The sequence below is a fragment of the Lontra canadensis genome, unplaced genomic scaffold, assembly GCF_010015895.1.
Source record: "Lontra canadensis isolate GAN:19392208 unplaced genomic scaffold, GSC_riverotter_1.0 scaffold8, whole genome shotgun sequence".
NCBI lineage: Eukaryota > Metazoa > Chordata > Mammalia > Carnivora > Mustelidae > Lontra > Lontra canadensis.
The window spans coordinates 18616201-18636410 of NW_022631002.1; the positions used below are offsets into that span (position 1 = coordinate 18616201).

Sequence of the window (20210 nt, forward strand, 5' to 3'; positions counted from 1 at the left end):
ATTTTGAAACATTTGGTTTTTCTTTCCCTCCACTTCTCTCTCTCTCTCTCTGTCACGTGCATACACAGATGCATGCACGCATACACTTTTCCCTCCCTAAGTCATTTAAAGTAAATTTTAAACGTCAGGGCATTTTACCCATAAATACATTTGCTAAGTCCAGGTCAGTTGTCTTATAGAAAATCCCACATTATGGATTTGTCTTTTTGTTTCCTCATGATTCAATTCAGGTTAAATGTTTTTTGCAAGGAAGCTACACAAGTGAGGTTGTGTATGTTCTAGGGCATCACATCAGGTTGTCCTGTGTTGGTGATGTTGGGTTTGATTCTTTGGTTAAGGTGGTGTCTCCTAGATCTATCCAGAAAACTGTGGGTGGTACCATTGAGTATCTTGGTCTTCAGCCACTTTTTTTTTTTTTTTTTTAAGATTTTATTTATTTGAGAGAGAGCATGAGAGGGGAGAAGGTCAGAGGGAGCAGATTCCACATGGAGCAGGGAGCCCGGTGCAGGACTCGATCCCAGGACTCTGGGATTATGACCTGAGCTGAAGGCAGTTGCTTAACCAACTGAGCCACCCAGGCACCCTTCAGCCACCTTTTTACACGCTGGTTGGAGCATCCACTGATGATCCTTGCCTAAGTCAGTTCTCTCATTAGGAGTCTTAAATGGCTGTATTCTTATCCCATCATTCCTCCTGCATTTATTAGCTGGCATTCATATATAAAGAGTTTTCTGTCTTCTCTCTCCTTTTTTGGGTGGTTGTTTTCACTGTGAATTTTGTAATTCAGAGTGTTATAATCCAATAACTCATTCTTTCTCATGCTCAAATTGCCCCAGATTTGAGGAGTGGGAACCCCTTCAGCCAACTCTGTCCTTTTTTCTTTTTATTGAGCTATAATCTGCAGCATAAAATTCACCACTTTAAAATGTTGAAGGGTTCTTAGTATACTCACTATGTTGAGCACCCACTACCACTATCAAATTCCAGAACATTTCCATCATCCTAAAAAGAAACCTCATGCCTATTAGTTCAAATCTCCACACAAACAACCCCCCACCCCAATTATTTAGCAGCATGTTTTCTAGGTTCACTGATGTCATAGCATGTACCAGTACTTGATCTTGTGTGGCTAAATAATGCCCCATTGCATGGATAAAACTGCATTTCATTTGATCCCCTTATAAGTTGATACACATTTGGGTTTTTTCAGTTGTTATTATGAGTAATGCTGCTAGGAACATTCATAGGTAAGTTTGTGTGTGAACATGTTCTCTAGGCACATACCTACAAGTATGTGCTGGGTCATATGGCAATTCTGTTTTAACTGAAAAACCACCAAATTATGTTCTACAGCAGCTGAACCATTTTACATTCCCACTTACAATATATAAAGGTTCTGATTTCTTCATAACTTGGCTAACACTTGTTTTCTGGGAGTTTCTTGTTTGTTTTCATTTGTTTTAATTATAGCCACCCTAATGAGTGCAAAGTGGTATCTCAGTGACTAATGGTGTTGAACATCTTTTCACGTACTTATTGGCCGTTTGTATATCTTCTTAGAATTGTCTTTCAGATCCTTTGTCCATTTTTTAATTAAGGTATTTGTCTTATTGTTGCACTGTAAGAGTTCTTTATATATACTGGATACTAGAGTCAGATACAGCTGTGTCCTTTTGATATGCCCCCATTGGTCTTGGAGCATTTCCTTACTTGCTGGCACAGAAAGATGTTTCGGCTCACCTTGCATTTTCCTTGCCTCTAACCTGGAATTAGCTATTTTTCATAGGAGTCCTGGTTCTTTTTAGTGGGGATCGGTATTTAGAGCCAAGGTCTAGACAGTAGGCATAGTGAATGTTATGATCTAGGATGCTGTTGGATCTAGGCCTTTTCAGTGGACATATATGCTTTTTTCACTTAATATCATCTAAAAGTTGATTTATATGAGTTCGGTCTTCTGTCTTGAAGTCCTTATCCTTTTTTTTTTTTTTTTTTTTTAAAGATTTTATTTATTTATTTGCCAGAGAGAGAGAGAGAGCGCTCGCACAGGCAGGCCAAGTGGCAGGAGAGGCAGAGGGAGAAGCGGGCTCCCCGCCGAGCAAGGAGCCCGATGTGGGACTCGATCCCAGGACGCTGGGATCATGACCCAAGCTGAAGGCAGCTGCTTAACCAACTGAGCCACCCAGGCGTCCCAAGTCTTTATCCTTTTTTATGGCTGCGTAGTACTCAGTTATACAGATGTAACATAGCTTTTTCAACCAAGCTCATAGGTGGACATTTCTGGTCTTATTTGTACATAATGCTACAATTAGTAACTATGCATCTGTTGTTTTTATCTTTGGGGATGTATCTTCAGGGTAAATTCCTAACAGCGGGACTGCTTAGTAAAAGGTAACTGTACATCTGTAGTTTTTGTTAGATGTTATCAGAATCCCGTCCATGAAGGTTACATCATTTTTTTTTTAAAGGTTACATCATTTTGAACACCTATCAGTTGTAGAACTTACTAACTCATTGTTATATTTTGCCTTGAAATTGAGTTTAGGAAGTTTGGTGAATAAAGATGTACTTGGGGGATTATTTTATTTCATGACTAGCAGTCACATGGTAATAGCAAGTATATTAGAGATCACTGTATACCAGTGACTCCTCTAGATGTTTTATATAAATCAATTTAATCTTCATAACAACTCTGTGAGGCAAGTGCTGCCATCATCTCCATCTTAGTTTCCAGAAGAGGAAACAAAGGCACAGGCTGAACAGCTACTAGGGTCAGAGTGAGAATTTGAGCCCAAGACGTCTTGCTTTGGAGTTTGAGCTCATTGTGGTGCTGTGCTGGTGTGTACTGTACTCCTATAAAGCAGATGAGGGAAATTTATCAACTGGAAGTTTTCATCTGTGATACTAAGCGCACGTATATTGCTCTTTAACCTTTTCCTATTTCTGTCCTGGATGAAGAAGTCATTCTTGTTAGGTGGGAAAACTGGCAGAGAATGCACCCAAAGAGAAAATACAGAATATACCTGTACAGAGGTATATTATATAGGCCCATAATCATAGACCATGACCTGAGAAGGGCCCATAATCATAGTTTCTTTGCTGAAAAAGGTGGGTTGAGGGGCCTGCCACTCTCCTGTCTTAGAAGGACCTCTGCCTCTTCTGGCATGAAGAGTTTTGGGGGTCACCTGTGGTAAGAGCTCTTGTCAGGCCCTAACATACAGACCCTCGTGAGTGTAGATACCCCTGAGTGTGCGTGCAAGGCCAGCCTGTTTGCCTGCCTGGTGGCCCTCACGCTGTGGGGGCCCACCAAATCTAGCCCACTCTAGATTTCCTGTACCTGTCACCTTAGATTGGGAGCAGCACACAGAGGGAGGCAGTTGGCACAATGGGGCAGGCAGGGGCTCTGCTGGGTTCCAATCCTGGTGCTTGCTCCGACTTTACTGAAGTCTCACTACTTTTGAATCAGGCAGGTACAGCTTATACAGATAGGGGATGGATCAAGAAGCAAAATGAGAGGGGTGCCTGGTGGCTCAATTGGTTGAGTGTCTGACTAGGTTCTGGCTCAAGTCATGATCTCAAGGTTGTGAGACCAAGCCTCATGTTGGGCTCACGCTCAGCAGGGCCTGCTCTTCAAAATAAGTGTTTAAAAAAAAAAACAAAAAAAACCCCACAGGACAAGAAAGCAGCCCAAATTGGGGGACGTCACCCTTTTAGGCCTCCTTCCTCTATAAAGGAAGGATAAAATTTCTTTCCAGTCATTGTGAACAGTAGAGGACGCATACTTGCGCCTGGCATGTGGTTGGTCTTTAGTGTGATTGCTGGCCTTGAAGATGCTTCTTGGAAACTAATTTAAACATTGTTCCATCAACCCCATTTGTACTTTCCATTTGTGGCATCTCACATTTTGTAGTTCAGTGTTTCATCTGTAAAGGAAATAGAGGTTGAAGGGATGGATTACCTGTAAGCACTTGCCTGGCGCAGTTCCCGTGGGATGCCACACCTGAGCCTGGATTCTGAAGGCAAGGACAGTGCTTGCTGTTCAGTACCATAGTTCTTCCCCTGCAAGGCCTGCAGGTAGCCACAGGGATGCCGTGTCCTGTCCTGGTGCTCTGCCACTTGAGGTACAGGGCGTTTGTTCTAATGAGGAGACAGCAACAACAGGGCTGTAGCCACGGGATTGAAAGCAGGAGGAAGCCAAAATGCCCACCATGGGTGGACAGTGCACCTTGCTGGTACAAAGAGCCAGACTGTAGCTGAGCAGCAGCCCAGAAGTCTCCCTGGGCCCTGAGTCTGAGGGAATCTTGGAGCTTGAAGGGAAAGGAGAAGTTTGAGAGGGCAGCAGTCGGGGGATGAAGGTGGGCATCAGATCAGTGGGAAGGGTTCTGTGTGGGAGGGTTGAGGTCATGAAGTCCCTTCCGCAACCTTGGGCAGCATTTTAGAAAGGAGTTGCCTAGCTTTCCTAGAATTTCCGATCCTGAGAAATTCCAGCTTGTGGGGGTGTCTGGGTACCTCAGTCAGTTAAATGGCCAACTATTGATTTCAACTATGGTCATGGTCTCAGGGTCATGAGATCGAGCCCCCTGTCCTGACCCTCCTCCTGCTCATGCACTTACTCTGTAAATACGATCTTAAAAAAAAAAAAGAAATTCCAATGTGGGTAAAGTTAAAAATTTTCCCAGTACTGTTAACACTTAACTTTGTTTTCCATCTTGTTTTCATCAACCAAGATGAATCACAAGACCGTTGAGATATCTTCATATATGATGTTTTTCTTGAACATTTAACTGAACTGAATTAACATTCAGAAATGATCATCAGGTTCCTCCATCTTCCTCACCCTACCTCCCCTCCAAAGCCACCTCACCCAATCAGCTTCTTTAAAGAACTATTTAAAGTTCTACAAAAGGCAAGCAAGATGTAAACTTAAGATTATAAGCATCTTAATTTTTATTTGGGGAAGAATTCAACTATTTAAACTCCTTTTTTAAGGCAGTAATTTATTTGAAAGAGTGGGGGCGCTTGGTACATCTGTCAGCAGTCTGTGGCATGTTACATCTGTCCTTGATATTTAAAATATTTGGCGCCATTTTACTGTGAATCCATTTCTGACCTACTCCGAATCGGCTAACAAATGCTATCCTGGAATTAAACCCTGGAGTATACAGGAAGCTAAAGGTTGCGGTTGTTTAGACTTTGTACACAAATTGTGCATGTTGAGAAAGTATTTCAGAGGTTCCAATTAGGTGGTTTGCACCCTGAAAACCATCTTAGAGGACATGTTTCCTCTCACAGCAACATAGACATGTTCCGTCTTACAGCAGCACATGTTCCCTCTTAGAGCAAAGATTTGCTTCCCGTTGCTGTAATTGCATGAGCATGTCCCTCATTCTGCTGCGGACTCTGCCCCACACTGGGCGGCCTTACTCTTGACATTCTCCTTCCCACTTATAAAAGCCTAAATCTAGGTTTCCCACAGTGTGTTCTGGGCATATCATTATGGGTGGTTGAGTGGGATTGGAAGACTCAGGGTTAAACTGAACTAAATGGATTTTTGTTTCAGTTTGTTTCATGGGTGACTCGGTAGGTGTGACTTCTCAGAAGGGCTCCCGTGTGGGCTTTTCCAGCTAGCTGTGACTATGGACATCCTCTAGGTTCCACAGAATGTTCTTTGAGAACATTCATATGAAGGGGTTACTAAGGCCGGGCCAAGATCCCGATTTGTATGACTGTTGGAATTTAGAGTCCGGTGATATTTCTGTGTGGCCTCTTAGTTTCCTCCCTCCTGCCCCACCTACTCTTCCTTCTCACCTTCCCTGAACTGGGGGAAATCAGCATTTGTAAATTGGTGGGTTTGCCATTATAGGGACACCCCTGGGAAGTTTTGCCCCTGGGAGTAGGTTTCTGCGACTCCCAGGGGTGGCATGGTGGCAGGCACAAAGGGCAATCCAGCAAACACCTCGTTTCTCCAGGCTCCCAAGTCCTCAAGGGAGGCATCACCAAACCCAGTGTCAAACCAGCCACTCTGCCAGATGGTTCTCGCCCACGCTTGGAGCCATGAGTATTTCTGGCATTGAGCTGAACCAGAACTGCTCTGCATAAAAGGAAAAACATAGCCCACGGCCCCGGCCCTGACACATGGGCTGTCAGGTAGGCTGGGGTTTTGAGTCCCGGCTCCAGAGTTGAAGAGTTGTGTAAATTGTGGACAAGTGAGTCACATCATCTCTCTGAGTCTTAGCATCCTCATCTGGAAAGTGGTGAGGAGACTCCCATCTCATGCCTCATGGGAAGGCTGGATGCGTTGAGGTGAGTTGCTGGGCACAGTGCCAAGTGTGCAGATGGTCCTGAAACAGAACCAGCCCTGAACTATTTGTGGGAGAGAGAGACCTTTAGTGCTTGAAATCACCACTTTCGAGATGGGGAAATAAGGCCTGGGAGGGAAGTTACACAAAAGGGAACCGAGAATCCAGGTGTCACTGCTGCTGCCCGGCTGCCTTCCTCTACCTAATCTGTATGCCTGCCCCCACCCGCAGGGGCAGTGCTAACCACCAGGCCTGAAATACAAAGAAGCAAATTGCTAGTTGAGACAGTGAGCAAGAGAGCTATTTTAGGGCAGACAAGCTTTCGGCACACTATAAATTCCATCACCTGGGCAACTGCCTGGTTTCTCGGGCAAGGCAGCTCCCCGCCATCTGCACGCGTGGGCTTTCAAATACGTGCTTGAGGTATGGGGTCTCTTGGGGCCTCCCCCTGCCTCTCCTCGGTAACCATTGCCATCTTCCAAGGAACAGTGGGCACGAGTGGGTGACACTTGAGATATTGATGATAAGGAGGTAAACAAGAGGCTCTGCCCATCCAGGACTGATAGTCTGGGAGCAACAGACAACGCAAGCAATGTGTCTAACACCACAGTCAGCTTCTCTGCTCAAAATAAAACCTCAAATCGTTGATGCTTTTCCTCTTCCCCACTGATGTGGCCCTCAAGTTTTTAGATGGGCAGAGCACAGTAGGTGGCTGGGGCTGGGGTGAGAAGCTGTGGTGACCCAAAGCCAGTTTCTGGAAACAGCAGAGTGAAGAGATTGTCTCGGGGAGTGGGGTAGATGGGGGAATGGCCTGGCATTTAAAAAACCTCACTCTTCTCGGGGGCGTGAAGACGGCAGACCCATGGGGGGCTGTCCTAACTCCAGGTATCAGTCCAGAGTGGGGAAGAAGGGCATCCACATGGAGTGTCAGAAACTGAGTCGGATGAAGTGAGTCTCCATGTGAGAGCTGGGGCCCAGTGTGGGGTCATCTGCAGGGACTGGGGTGATGGGCATTGGAAAGTGGTTACATACAGGGGCATTGATCATGTAAATTAATGTATGAAAGATAACAGCCAGGTTTCTTATCACCAGAGAAGGGGGTAACAAATAATGGAGAAAGAAAAAATGAGAGGGGTGCCTGGGTGGCTCGGTTAAGCATCTGACTTTGGCTCAGGTCATTATCTCAGGGTCCTGGGCTTGAGTCCCCCATTGAGCTCCCTGCTCAGTGGGGCGTCTGCTTGTCCCTCTCTCTCTGCCCCTCCCCCACTCCTATTTTCTCTCTAATAAATAAAATCTTTAAAAAAGGGAAAACTAGAATATTGGAATTAGAGATATTAGTGTGAACTCATGGTATTCAGTAATAACAGATTTGCATATAAGCCTATAGATACAGATATATACTACACATGTGTGTATTTCCTAGCTCTGCACCACCAGGGACCAGGAGCAGCATCAGCCCAAGTGACCACAGCTCATGCCTAGATTTTGGTTTCCAAATACCATTCTCCAATAAACTACATTGGAGCTCCTTGGAGAAATGGCTGATTCTAGGATTGGGGCAGGGAAAGTATAAGTGAGCTTGGGAGATCTGTGCCAGAAAGTAATAAAGGGCTAAAAGAATAGGGAGACATATCAAAACAAAAAAACAAAGGAAAAAAAAAACCCCCACAGGACCCCATAGTCAAATCAGACACAATATGAGGGAAAAAAACAGAGATTGAAAAGGATTATAACCCATTAAAAAATAAGAAATCATGAGTCTATAGCTGGTATAAATTGGAAGTTTAATCAGAAACAGCCTTCCATGTCTCATTCCTCATCAGTATTTCAATGCATGATTTATTCAATGGGTTGTCCATTATAATCAATATTTATTTGTGTGCTCAATGTGACTCAGGTTTGTTCATTACAAAGAGTAACTTACAGTGGATCAGGCTGGTAGACGAGCCTCATCTTACTGATCAAAGTGAACGTCATTAGTAATCGGACAAACAGCAATCTTGTGCCTCCCGATAGGCTGTACTGAGAAGAATACAACATTGCTTCTAGGATATTTCTGCCAAAAATGTATGATCTGAATCTAATCCTGAGGAAATGTTAGAGAAACCCAAATTTCAGGACATTCCTGCAGAATTTTGGCTGTAATCTTCAAAAGTGTGAATGTCATAAAAGTCAAGACGAGTCTGAGGAACTGTTCTAGTCAGAAGGAGACTAAAGAGATAGGACGGCTCTGGCAGTGCATGATCCTTACTGGGATAGCTTTGGCTGTGAACACATAGGGACATTTGACAGAATGTGAATGGGATCCAAAGATTACATGGTAGGAACATATCAATAATAATTTCCTGCCTTTGATGGTTATATTCTGGTAAAGGAGGATAATGTCCCTGTTTGTAGCACATACACACTGCTAAGATATTTGGGTGTAATGGGATATTAGGTTGGAAACTTACTTTGAAATAGTCAAGGGGGAAAACGTTCTTTGTACTGACAGGCTTTTGGTTTTTTGGAGGGTGTGTGTGTGTGTGTGTGTGTGTAATTTTGAGATTGTTTCCAAGTAAACACATTTTTTAAAAAGATTTATTTATTAGAGAGCACATGTGAGCCAGAGGAGGGTCAAAGGGAGAGACTTTCTAGTAGACTCTCTGCTGAGCGTGGAGCCCAATGTGGGGCTTGATCCCATGACCGCAAGATCATGAACTGAGCCAAAATCAAGAGTCAGATGCCAAACCAACTGAGCCACCCAGGCTACCCCAAGTAAATACATTTAATTAAAACAACTTCCAGGTGCCTAGGTGGCTCAGTCGGTGAAGTGTTAGCCTTCAGCTCAGGTCATGATCCCGGGGTCCTGGGATCAAGTCCCACATCAGTCTCCCTGCTCAGCTTGGAGTCTGCTTCTCCCTCTGCCTCTCCCCACTGCTTCTGTGCTTGCTCTCTCAAATAAATTAATAAAATCTTAAAAAACAAACAACTTTCAAGTCTGCCCATGTATACAGGCTAAAGGGCAAAAACCACGTATCATTTGTGCCTTTGACGGTAGTTCCTAAAACCACTCCACCCCCATGACTTCTTTAATGAATACATGCCGCAGCCGCTATTTCATTTCCTCCCTCCCTCTAATCTTGCCTCCCGGACTCTGCCCTTGGCTTGTCCTACTATCATACTTTCCTGCTCACTCTGACCATTTGCCCAAGGCCTGTCCCTCCCTTAAGGCTTAGCTCAGATGCCCACAGATGCAGGCAACCTCCAGTCCCCACTTCAAGAATCAGGCTCCCTGAACTCTTTGCGTGTTTCTGACCGCACCAGGGTTTCCCCCAAATAGGACTGGTGATCCCTAGGCATCCACAGATGTCTTCTTGGGGGCTCTGAGACCTTTCTTTTAAAAGTCTCCATACATTATTTAAGGCAACAGAGTCTGCTACCCATTTGATAGAGAAGATAAGACTTTGAATTATTCACCTCTACTTTTTGTTTTCACCCCAATCTGATCTTGTCAGTCCCCTGCTTAAAGAGCTCAGTACAACTCTGATGGCTTTCCTGAGTGCAGGGGCCTTCAGAATGTGTTCCCAACCTCCCCTGCCTCTCCGTCCCTGCCCCTGCCCTACTCCGACCCTTTAACCCTCGGTCTGAACACACACTCAGACTGCTCACCTCTTTCCAAACCTCTCAGGCCTTTCTGTCACAATATGACAACAATAATGAGTGAACATTTTCTGAATGTCTACTTTGTCTCAGACAGACTTCTAAACCCTTTTCAATTTACAGACGAGGAAACTGAGGCCCACAGATGTTAACATCTCATCTGAAGTGACAAAGCCAGTGAAGATGGTCCTTTGTTCCTCAGATGGTTCCTTGCATGCTTACCACATGTCAGGCCCTGGGCCGGACTCAGCGGACACAACAGAGATCATGATCTGGAAGGGCTGCGGATGGGTTAGTAAATACTTCGATGCAAGGGGCTGGGGAAGCCAGGGCAGGAGCCCCTGACCCTACCTGGGGACTCAGGAAGGTGTTCCTGAATGAGTTGACATCTAGCTTGAGCCCTACAGGAGACCTAGGAGTTAGCCCTCTTCATTGGTCTACTTTGAGGATTAAATGAAAACTGGGTAGATCAGTGTCTGGCCCATGGAATGTACTTTAAAAATGCCTCCTCCTCCTTTTGGCCTCATAAAGGAATGGGCAGGGTTGCAGGTTTGGGGTGCCAGCAGGTGGGATTATGAATTATGTTTCAGCCTCATGAAATTCAGGAACCCAAGGGTACGTCCAGTAGTTAAGTGGATCTAAGTGGCTGAGCTCAGGGGAGTGGTGTGGAGTTAGGAAAGGTGATGAAGCTAGTACCCTGAGAAATACTGAACTCCAGGGACCAAACCTATAAGAAGACTGAAAAGAGCAGCCAGAGAGGTAGGAGAAAAATCAGGAGAGCCTGGGGCCATATTATACCAGGCAAGGAAACTGTTTCAAGAAGGCACAACTGTTGGCGGGATCACATGCTGCTGAGTGAATTCCTACCTGGCCTTCAAGACCAAGGGTAGCTCCTTGAAGTTTTCCCTGCCCTCTCCTACCCCAGGCAATTTTACTGGTCTGGTAGTCCTGTAGACATTTGCATTAGCAGATTCCTGTCCCCACTTTAGGCCTAAGTATCAGACTCTTGGAGGAGGTCCTGAAAATCTACCCCTTCAATTATTCCCATGCACACCTAAATCTGTATACCCCTCATTCTAGAGCAAAAAAGCCCAGGGTAGGATATTCATTGGCTCAGTTTATGCCCCAAGGCCACCCTAGTCAATCTAGGGGAGAAGGGGACCATGACTTCTCATTCTTGAGTCAGGGGCTGACCTATCCTGGGTGGGGATCACCTGGGAGGTGAGAAGTGGAAATCGGAGTAGAGAGGAGTAGTGCAGAAGGAGGTGGGGGTGCTGTTGTTAGAAGCAGGGGGATGGATGCTAGGCAGACAGAAGCAAGCATGACCATTATGGCCTCACAGTGACCACCCCCCCCCCCAGTTCTTCCGTGAGAGCCTCGAAGCTGCAGCATGTGGCCCAATGGCTGGCACATGGAAGCAGGCCGTTGGCAAAGGTTTGGTTTATATATGTCCCCGCCTGGCTACCACAGAGGCTCCCTGAGTTTCCCAGGCTAGTTTACTCAGCATCCGGCCTGGCATGGCCATGGGGACAGGAGGTAAGTGAAGGCAGCACCCACATTTCCTTACAGTCGCACTTTCCACCTTCCCCAGAAAACCGTTCCCTCCCCTCTGCCACAAGAAAGGAAGGTGGAGGGCTGCCAGGGAGAAGCAAGGCAGCTGCTGAGCAGGCGAATCTTTGCCTGAATGCTCAAGTGCCCACGAAGCTTGGTGGCAGCAGGACCTTCAAACTGGCCTCCCACGGAGGGTGAGCTTTCACCGGCATCTCTGGGAAGGGGCGCAGATGCATTGGCTTGAGTTGTCCTTGGACACAGGAACTGAAAGAATGTCAAACTGGAAAATCCCAGCAAGTACTATTTTTAGAGAAGGCTTGGAGAGCATTTTTCTGGCTGAAGAGAAACGTTTTTTTCAGAAGCAGCAGTTAACTCCAGTCCCCGAACTGCTCCCGCCTGGAATTCGCCCAGGCCCAGCCCCTCCCTCCAGGCATGTGGGAACGTGGCTGGAGGGGTCCGGTCAGTCCTCCCATGGAGGACAAGGGGCATCTGCTTCTTTCAAACATAAAAATGGGTTGTTTATTTTTACGTCTTTGAGTCTAATCCTTCAGACATAAGGAATTTGTATGGGTACTTTTCCTTGAAAGGCCATTTACAAGTGAAATCGTTTCAAAGCAACTTGTTTGTCTTGTGATATTAATCATAAGATTTTCTTGGGCATTTGGTTCATTTTGACATTAACACTGATAATTATTAATGCTAAACCTAATTCATCTTCTCACTCTATACTTCATGCTTGAAATGTTCTTGTTCCTCACCACCGCCTATATTTTTGTTTGAAGGAGAAGTCTCTAGGGATCCTGCTAATTACTGAGCTTATTAAAAGTAGATTAGATCTGTTGCTTAATTGAAGTTACTGGAAAAGCTACCCGCACCTTCAGCACTGACAGATGCGCGAGGGAGAGGCCTCAGGAAGAAATGAAGTGAAATATGAACCCCCTTTTGCCTCAGCAACACCAAGCACCACCTCCAGGTATAGACCACCAGGGACCACACCATTCAGGAAGGTGTTTTGCTCCCAGTCCTTCCTGGAATGAGGGATCTAAAGTCCTTGGAGGACCGATGCTCTTGAGGTTAGAACTTTCCATGAGTCCATGGAATCATTGTTTTTGGAGTGGGGCTAGAGTGAGGAGGGCCCCCAGCCCTGGAGGTGGTTGTCCTTGGAGGGAACTAAGCTCGGGGCTAAATGAGAGGTTGAGAAACGCCTGATCAGGTGAGCCAGGGTATCCTGGAATTAGCCCTTATCTAAGGATGTTTTGCTCCAAGAAACTCTTTCAGGAGGGGTTCAGGGGGTGAGATACAAAGTTGGCATTATGATTGCCGGTAGAGTCTATGCACTGGCAGCAATGAATAAAGTAATATCTGGTTTATCCATCAGGCTTCTGAGTCTTGTTGCCTTGTCTCAGCCCTGGATATGTGGACTAGACCCTGAAACCAAGGAACCTGGCAGAAGGCTGCCCACTTCTCTGTCATTATCATCCTCATTCTGATCTCAGCACTGACAGACACTTGAAGGCACAGCTACAGCCACAGACTCACGATATATTACAATTTAAAACTGAGGAAGACACTGTAATACCAGGTTGTACCTACCATTACGATGTGGGATTCCTAACAACATCCTTTGGAAGTCTGTTTAACTTTTGCTAAAAACCAGAAGTAAAAATTTTGAGTCTGTCCCTAGAACTAAAAATAAACCTAGGCTAGTGTCCAGGAACAGGGAACAGTTAATACGTGCTGGAGGAGACTCTAGTCTCACTTCCGTTCTATCCTTCTCCCTCAGTGAAGTCAGAGTTCTAACAGTCAGGCCTCCCTGGGTCACTGTCTCATTTGAACACTCTTCTGTTCAGAGTCCACCCTGCCACACAGCCCCCAAGGGTTTTGTAGGAACCGACCAGAGGCTTGCTTCCAGCTTCAGGTCTTGTCCGCCATCCTTCTCCCCTTGAATTCTGTGTTTGAGCCTCTTCATGGTGCCTTGCTTTCGCTTGTCTCTGGGCCTTTGCACATCTTGTTCCCTCTCCCTGGAACACACTTCCTTCAACCTTTATCATCTCTTTGCTTTGCTAACTGCTCTTCACATTTCAAATCTCAGCCGAAATTCTGATCCCAAGACTCAATTAAATCCTTGCTGGAAATTCCCATAGCACCATGAACAACACTCAGCACATGCTCTGTTAGACTTACTGGCTTCCGGGGCTTGCTCTCCACACCTGTGCTGGGGGGGCCTGTGTTGGCCTTGCTCACCATGGACTCTCAAGTTCCTTTTTTATAAATTCTTTTTAACTTAGCTTTTCTTCTTAGATATTTAAAACATATTTAAATATTTTATTTTTTAAAGTAATCTCTACACCCAACATGGGGCTCGAACTCATGACCCCAGGATCAAGAGTCACATGCTCTGCTGACTAAACCAGCCAGGACCCCCAGCTTGGCTTTTATTTTTGTTGTATGTGCACCAAGTTGAGAATATCAAATAGTTCTACAAGGCCTGGAACCCTCATTAAATTTCCTTTTCCCCATAGGCAACACTTTGAAACTTTTAACTGATTGTTTTTATACTTATCTTTATATTTTTAATTAGCATGCATATACTGCTACCTCTGGATTTTTCAGTTTTAAGCATCTACTGATCTCTCATGATAGATGATGAGTATTTCAATCTTTCGCATACCCTTTCCTTCTCCCTATCACACCTGCACACATCCTGTCCCTCTTTCCTTTCCTTCTGCTACAGTTACTTATTTCTGGTTAGATCAGCATTCATTGTTTAGATTATTACATTTATGCAAATATTTTTGAGCCTTGAGATTTACCATATTTGTTTTCTATGCATCATTTTATTTCCCTTGCAGTTAATAAATATATATAAATATTTGCCTCATTCTCTATGCATTTATCTGTAACTTATCTCAAAATCTTCCCAAAACTATGTATCTCTCTTTCTGTACATTCAACACATTAATTTCATCTTGAAGAGGTTTCTTAGAGCCTCTGGCTGCTCCAGTCTGGGCTGGTTGATTTCCAGCCTCACTGCACTGGAGTCTCTGCCTGCCTCTCCCTGGGCTCTTCACCGCCTCTCTCTAGACAGCATCCACCCTTTCCTGCATTCCACGTCCTTTGTTTCCTTGGTTTAAATCCTAATTCTGGGGACGCCTGGGTGGCTCAGTTGGTTGGACGACTGCCTTTAGCTCAGGTCATGATCCCGGGGTCCCAGGATCGAGTCCCACATCGGGCTCCCAGCTCCATGCGGAGTCTGCTTCTCCCTCTGACCTTCTCGTCGCTCACGCTCTCTCTCACTGTCTCGCTCTCAAATAAATAAATAAAATCTTTAAAAAAAAATAAATAAATCCTAATTCTGGCGGTGTCCTCCAGCAGCCTCCTGAGAAAAGGAAAAAGGGAGTCTTGCATATCTGAAAGAGACATCAACTTTCGTACCTGATTGATCCTCCAGACAGAACCAGATTTCAAGGTGGGGATCATTTTTCCTCAGGATGTGGAAGGGTTTGCTTCATTTCCTTCTAGCTCCCAAAGTTGCTGTAGAAAAGTCTGATGCCTTTCTGATTCTCAGTCCTTTATAGTGAAACCTGCTGTGTTCCTCTCTGTAACCTTGAGAATCTTCTCCTTGACAGTCCCATGGGCCTGGGTGCAAGTCCATGTTCATTCACTGTCCTGGGCAATGTCCAAAACTTAAATGCTTTGGTTCTGGAAAATGTTATTGAATTATTATGGTTTCTTCCCTCCATTTCCTTGGTTTTAGCTTTATGGAAGCCTTACTATTCTATTACTCTCTTGGACTATTTCTCTAATTTTCTTTTCTCTCATTTCCCATTTCTTTGTCTTTCAGCTCTACTTCCCATACAATTTCCTTTCAATTCTTCCATTAAACTTTTTTTTTTTTTGCTTTCATATTATTTAGCATCCAAGGTGATACACATAGATACACACAGATACATAGTTTTCAGTATGGTACTCCTGCCCTTCACTGTGCCTAGTGATCAACTCCTACATGGGCTTGGTGCTGCCCGTTCCGGAGCCCTCTGTCCTGTGATATAACCTAGGTTGTAACTCAGCTTTTCCCTGTGCCAGTTTAGGGTTTAGCTTTCTTAGATCTGCTAAGTCAGTTATTACTTGCCCATTTGCTATTCTGTTTCCAACACTTTGTTGCCCTTGTCTCCCATTCCCATTCTTTGTCCCAGTGTTTTGTTTGTTTGTTTGGTTTGTTTTGTTTTGTTTTAAGATTTTATTTATTTATTTGACTGAGACACAGTGAGAGAGGGAACACAAGCAGGGGGAGTGGAAGAGGGAGAAGCAGGCTTCCAGCCAAGCAGGGAGCCTGATGTGGGCTCAATCCCAGCACGCTGGGATCATGACCTGAGCCCAAGGCAGACGCTTAAAGATCTAGCCACCCAGGCGCCCCGACCCAGTGGTTTCATGCTAAAAAAAAAATAAGTAAATAAATCCCCCATCGCTGTCATTTTACTGGGTTTTGGAGAGACAACAGAGGCCAAAGCCTACATCCAACCCATCATCTTTATCTGGCAGTCTATTTCCAGATCCTAGTATATTTCTTAGCACACAGTAAGTGCCCAATACAGATTTCTTGGTTGAATAGGTATTAGAGATATTGGCTTTCCCTTCTTTGGTAACCTAAAGGTGAAAGCCCTTTAAATGGAGATCTTTTTAGTTATGATGTTTACTGCATCTCAGCTTGGAGCTCACCAGCCTATCTACATTGTATTTTAGGCAACATTGGTGAAAAGTTGGTACTTGGTGAGTTGGTACTCACCACGGAATTGTGTTGCTGGAGACAAGCTACTACCACTCCTGAGCTTTAGTCTGCCCTTCTGAAAAATGGGAACAATAATACCTTCTTCAAGCATCTTGCTTAATGCCTAGAGTGCATAAGAGTTCAGTACCAAAGCGACAATTCTTAGAAAGTCAGTGTTTTACTTAAGCTTAAAATTAGCCTTCACACTTGAATTGCAAATTGGTCCCTAATTAATGCCCGTCAGAGCAAAAATCTGTGTTCAACCTGACTTGACGATTAGACAGAGATTGCAAAATCTTTTCAGCAGAGGCAACTAACGTTGCTTACGGAGGGTCTACAATGTGCTAGCGCCCCTCCACGGTCAGGCCGGTGGATCCAGAACTTACATCGGGAGTTACAAATATTTATCGTGTCTGTTCTGCAGACCTCGTTCTGAGCGACCCCTCATTCATTCTTTCACTCCCGCCGCCCTCAGTCTGGCTTCAGTTCTGGTTTGTTGCAAGGCTCCCAGGGAGGGGATACAGACCCTTAGCTTCCTCTAGCCCGACCCAACCGGGACCGAGCACCGTTCGCAGCAGGGGGTCGTACAGCACGTCTTGGTCTTCACGGGGAAGTCTCCCAGCCTACTGCAGAGGACCCCACTCTCTCCAGAAGAGAAACTAAGGCAGCGCCCTGAGAGAGCAACTCTGTGTAGTCTAGGTTCACTCTGATGCTTCCTCGGCTCGCATTCCTCTCCGCCCTCACGACCGCCTCACTCGCACGCGGGGTTGCCAGAACTTGGAGCGGATCCCTGCGGCCCTAGCGCGCAGGCAGGTGAGGGCGGGGTCTGAGGAGACGGCGCCCCGCCCCGCCCCGCCCTCCGGAGCCCCGCCCCACCGAGGCCCCCGAGGCGCGGGCCATCGCCCCCGTCTCGCCGCAGCCGCGGAGCGCCGCCGAGAGACGGGCGGGTGGGCACTCGCTCCGCCTCCTCCCGGCCCGCCGCGCCGGCTCCCGCCTCCTTCCCTCTTCTCCTGCTCTCGCCTCCCTCCCTTTCCGCTGCCGAGGCGGCGGGAGCCGAGCCCGAGCGGACCGAGCCGCGGCTGCAGCCGGGCGGCGGGCGCAGAGGAGGCGGCGGCGGCGGCGGCGGGGCGGGCCGCGGGCGGTCAGGCAGGCGGCGGCGGCGATGCGGCGGCCCCGCTGAGCCCGCCAGCTCCGGGCGCCGGGGGCCGGCCGCGCGAGGCGGCCCGGGGCCGGGCGGCAGCATGCGGAGCGGCGAGGAGCTGGACGGCTTCGAGGGCGAGGCCTCGAGCACCTCCATGATCTCGGGCGCCAGCAGCCCGTACCAGCCCACCACCGAGCCGGTGAGCCAGCGCCGCGGGCTGGCCGGCCTGCGCTGCGACCCCGACTACCTGCGCGGCGCGCTCGGCTGCCTCAAGGTCGCCCAAGTGGTAGGTGCCGGGCGGGGCCCCAGGTGCGGACGGGCGGCCTAGCTGGGCTCCTTCCCTCCCCGCTCCCGCTTCGGGGGCGCAGGCCCGGCCGGCCGCCGCCGCGCACTAGCGTCCCGGGGCCAGACTCCAGCCCTTCGCGCCCCCTCTTCCTCTCGGGGTCCTGGGCCACCCTCCCACCTTCCCTGGGGACCGTGCCCTCTCCAGCCCCTCACTTCACCTGTGCGCCTCCTACTCGAACACCTGCCCCCCCCCCCGGGCCTACCTGTTCACTCCCGCCTTCGCCGTCGCAGCCTTCTTCATTTTTGGGCTTCGTGGTCAGCGAAGCCCAGCGCGGAGGTCATGCTGTCCCCTGAGTGACTACTGGTCACAGCAGTTTGTGGCAGGTTTTCGGGGCCCGCACAACCTCCACCTCCCCTAAAGGCCCTTCTCTGTGTCTTTTTCCACCACTGGGGACTGTGGCTTGATTTCCTGCGCCGCACCTGGCCCAGTGCGGGGCATAGGGTAGACACTCAACAGATGTGTTGAATGGAGGCATGTAGCCTAGATGCAGTGGGGGGTGCCCAGATGTGCCCCTCAGAGTCTCCAGTTTATAATGCGGAGGTTTGATTCCCCCTGATTAACCTAGAAGACCCAACCAGCATCCTTGAAGCCTCTGTCCCGGCTGGGTCGCTGGCATTGCCCAATTGGTACCCAGAGTTAAATCACTCGAGGAGGGCAGCCAGTGTTGGAGGCAACAGCAACAGAACTTTCCGTCAGACTTGTCGCTCATATCTCAGAATTCTTATTTTCCGCTTCCAGGATATTTAGGGCAGGGGCCTGCCAGCCCTGCCCCTCTTTTATGGTTTTGTAACAGGCCTCTCTGGGTAGTTGCTTAGCTCTCTTGCGGACAAGGCATGCTCCAGTTCAGGAAAAAAGTGCGTCCCCACCTTCCCTGTCCACAGGTAGGCAGGCCTTCCTCTGAGGCCCCACAACAAAACTTTAAAGCCTTCTCAGCTAGAGAAGCTATTTGCTTGGAGCTGCAATGTATGTACATTTTGTTTCTTCCAAGCACTGGGCTTATGCTTACTTGAGTACATAGATAAACATCCCTTAGGAATAATACAAAATGTGGATACCCTTCAAGTAAAGGTCTCAGTATTTCTAAATTGCAGAATCTGAGACTATTCTTTCTCTCCTGCTTGTTCTGCTGATGGCCAGGGGATATTTTTGAAGGGCTCTAAAGAAAGACGAATGGAATAGGTTATCCCTCTCTAGAATTTTAAACTGACCTTATCCGGTAAGCTGGAATGTTCTCAGGGATATGTTGGTTCTGTAGTTAGGCACTGCTGTTAGCAAGGAGAATGGAGGAGGTTGGGGGAGGGAGGAGGGTGGTGCCTTTTAAAAGAGGCAGCTAGCCAATGTTTGAGTACAGCCGATGATCAGAAATGAGTAAAGAAAAGAGCAGGGCGTGAACTTGGACCCAGGTGGAAAATAGGACCTTCTTACGTACATTCCTTTGTTTATTCCGTGGACTTTTGAAAGTAAAGAGAAATTGCCACTCAAAGGATCTATGTAAAAGAATGAAAATAAGTAGTTTGTGTAAAGCTCTAATTGCCTTCTTAGCGCTGGAACTTTGTCACTGAAGAGCAGAAATGGAAACCGGTGGTGTTTGTCATTGCCTTTTGGTAAGGTGCAGTTTTGTTGTAGAAGTTTGCTTTTCATCTGGAAAAACGTGGGGGCCCAGTCCCTAAAATCTCACGTAATCCTGCCATTTGTCTCATGTTTGAATTTAAACGCAAGAGGATGTGTGGGTGAGTGAAAGAAAGGGACCTGCTGGAAGGCTATGGCAGCTTGAAACAGTCTCCCATTATGTGGCTTCTCGGTCTTGATCTCAAGTCAGGGATTTTAGTGGGGACAGGGACCCTCACAAAGCTCGGAGAAATTGGCCTCTAGGTTTAAGAAGTCCTTATGAAGATATTTTAAAGATGTTACAAAGTTCAGAATCCCATCAGGAAATATGGATAAGTTTTAATTCTTACATTAGAGCTTATATTATGGTTAATGTATTGTTTTGAGAAAAATCTGACTTTTTCATGGACTTTTTTTTTGTGGTTTGTGGCCTTCTTATAACCTGTAGCGATCCTTGGCACTCCCAAGTGTGCTCCACAGAGCGGCCACGTTGCCAGCATCACAGAGCTTGTTGGAAATGCAGGATCAGAGAGCTTACCCGGGACCTTCTGAATCCTAATCTGCAGTTTAACAGGATTCCCCCGGTGATTCACACGCACTTTCAAGTTTCAGACTTTTCTTTCTTTCTTTCTTTCTTTTTTTTTTTAAGATTTTAAACATTTATTTGAAAGAAAGAGTGGGAAGAGAGACAGAATGAGCAGGGGGAGAGGGAGAAGCAGAAGCAGGCTCCCTTGCTGAGCAGGAACCAGGTGTGGGCCTGAATCCCAGGACCCCAGGATTATGACCTGAGGGAAGGCAGACAGACTGAGCCACTCAGACACCCCTCTATATCATTTTAATATTAAAGCTTCACAGTGG

General features: G+C 46.9%; 1 protein-coding gene across 1 annotated transcript in view; it reads left to right on the plus strand.

Moving 5' to 3' along the window:
* The first annotated feature begins 17369 nt into the window (after positions 1 to 17369).
* The window catches only part of CMTM4 (CKLF like MARVEL transmembrane domain containing 4), a 61986-nt gene continuing 59145 nt past the window's right edge, over positions 17370 to 20210 (plus strand). The window contains exon 1 of the mRNA XM_032854301.1: positions 17370 to 17684. Coding sequence (XP_032710192.1) covers positions 17499 to 17684 — 186 coding nt within the window. The 5' untranslated portion in view covers positions 17370 to 17498. The remainder of the gene's footprint in view (positions 17685 to 20210) is intronic.